General features: G+C 41.2%; 1 protein-coding gene across 1 annotated transcript; it reads left to right on the plus strand.

Annotated features, from left to right (window-relative positions):
* Positions 1 to 1,344: 1,344 nt before the first annotated feature.
* LOC138904106 (uncharacterized) lies at positions 1,345 to 1,899 on the plus strand. Its single transcript, XM_070192570.1, has one exon. The coding sequence runs from the start codon at positions 1,345 to 1,347 to the stop codon at positions 1,897 to 1,899; it is 555 nt and encodes a 184-aa protein (XP_070048671.1).
* Positions 1,900 to 2,340: the final 441 nt, after the last annotated feature.

A 2,340-nucleotide genomic window follows, 5' to 3' on the forward strand; every position in this document is an offset into this window, starting at 1 on the left:
TAGGTGTATGATATAGGTGAATCCTAAGAACGGTCTATGAAGCGCATAGGTGCACAGTATAGGTGAACCCTATCGACCGGTGAACCCTATAGACGGCCTATGAAGCACATAGGTGTACAATATAGGTGAACCATATGGACAGTCTATGAAACGCATAGGTGTACAGTATCGCTGAATCCTATGGACGGTCTATGAAACGCATATGTGTACAATATAGGTGAACCATATGGTCAGTCTATGAAACGCATAGGTGTACAGTATAGTTGAACCATATGGACGGTCTATGAAACGCATAGGTGTACAGTATAGTTGAACCCTATGGACGGTCTGTGAAACGCATAGGTGTACAGTATAGTTGAACCCTATGGACGGTCTATGAACCGCATAGGTGTACAGTATAGGTGAGCCCTATGGACGGTCTATGAAACGCATAGATGTATAGTATAGGTGAACCTTATGGACGGTCTGTGAAACGCATAGGTATATAGTATAGGTGAACCCTATGGACGGTCTGTGAAACGCATAGGTGCATAGTAAAAGAGGGCTATGGATGGTCTGGTGAGACGCATAGCCAGCACGAACAATAAGTGCTACTTTCATTGCCCTTGTTTGTACATATTACATTTACATTATATTTTGTATCCCACGCACAGTTCACATGGCTCATTTGATTCCAAAATAAGTTCAGAATTATGTAAGTATAAGATTTAGACAAGTGATTCTATGGGTCATTTCGTAGTTTCTTGATTACTTCATTTGCCTCTTATTTGAGTTACCGTATTTTCATACGTTGTTTTGTCTGCCTTACATACGAGTACTATTCCACATATACTCATCTCCCTTTTACCGGCGGCGCTGCATCATCTATACTTCTACTGGATGATGCGGATCTTTGATAGGGATCTTCCTCACTACTCACCTTATGGTGAGCCCACTACAGTTCTAGTGGGTATTTGAGTCGAGTTTGTTTTATGTACTTAGGTATCTATTGTCATAGAAGCTCCATTTACACTGTGGGTCATGTACTTAAGTTTAGAGTTTTGTTATGTATTTATGCTCACAGTATTTGCAGATATTTATAAAGCTATGTATCCATCATGAGAAGAATTTTAGGTCATTGAGCCAAATGTATAATGTATTGAATTTAAAAGTCAAGATCTAATTATGTTATGGTAAATAATGTATGAGTAATGAGGAGTGGTTGATATAACGTAGGCCGGCTCGACTAGATTAATTTAGTTGGCTCCCCAAGGTTGGAGCGTGAAAATCTTGGTATCAGTAGGGAAGTTCTGGAGTGGCTTACGAGGTTGTTTAATGTCATTTATAGGCCGAAAATAATGCCTGATGAGTGGAGATGATCCTAGTATACAAGAACAAGGGTATCAAACTACTATGCCACACTATGAAGGTTTGGGAGAGGGTGGTGGAGATGAGGATAAGGAAGGGGTGTCTATCTCTGAGAACAAGTTCGAGTTCATGTCGGACGGTTCGACGACAAAAGCTATTCATCTTGTTAGGAGATTGGTGGAACAATACAGGGATAGGAAGCATGACTTGCATATGGTGTTCACCAATTTGGAGAAAACATATGACAAAGTCCCTAGGGATGATCTATGGAGATGCTTGGAGGCTAGATGTGTACCTGCCACATACACTAGAGCGATTAAGGACATGTATGATGGAGCTAAGACCCGAGTGAGAAAGGTGAGAGGAGAATCGAGGCACTTCATAGTAGAGGTGAGGTTGCATCAGGGATCAGCGCTTAGCCCATTTCTAATTGCCTTGGTGATGGATAAGTTGACACGACACATTCAAGGAGAGTTACCTTGGTGGATGTTATTATCACATGATATAGTACTGATTGACGAGATACGTGGTGGTGTTAACGCTAGAGTCTAAAGGTTTCAAGTTGAGCAGAACCAAAACAGAATACTTGGAGTGCAAGTTTAGTGACATGGTTCGGGAGGCTGATATTAAAGTTTAGTGAGGTCCGTAATCCAAGGAAATAGGGAGATTGACGAGAATGTCACACATTGTATTGGAACGGGGTGAATGAAGTAGAGGTTCGCATCCGGCGTTTTGTGCGACAAGAATGTGCCACAAATACTTAAAGGTAAGTTTTACAGAATAGTTATTAGACCGATCATGTTGTATGGGGAGGAGTATTGGCCAGTCAAGACCTCTCATGTTCAGAAGTTAAGATTTGCGGTGATGAGGATGATGAGATGGATGTGTGATCATATTAAGAGAGATAAGATTAGGAACGAAGATATTCAAGATAAGGTAGGAGTGGCCTGTATGGTGGATAAGATGCGGGAAGCTAGGATGAAATGGTTCATT

Source organism: Nicotiana tomentosiformis, unplaced genomic scaffold (assembly GCF_000390325.3).
Source record: "Nicotiana tomentosiformis unplaced genomic scaffold, ASM39032v3 Un00377, whole genome shotgun sequence".
NCBI classification, from domain to species: Eukaryota; Viridiplantae; Streptophyta; class Magnoliopsida; order Solanales; family Solanaceae; genus Nicotiana; species Nicotiana tomentosiformis.

Coding starts and splice junctions, on each gene's coding strand:
- LOC138904106 (XM_070192570.1), top strand. CDS start 1,345: ATGAGTGGAGATGATCCTAGTATACAAGAACAAGGGTATCAAACTACT.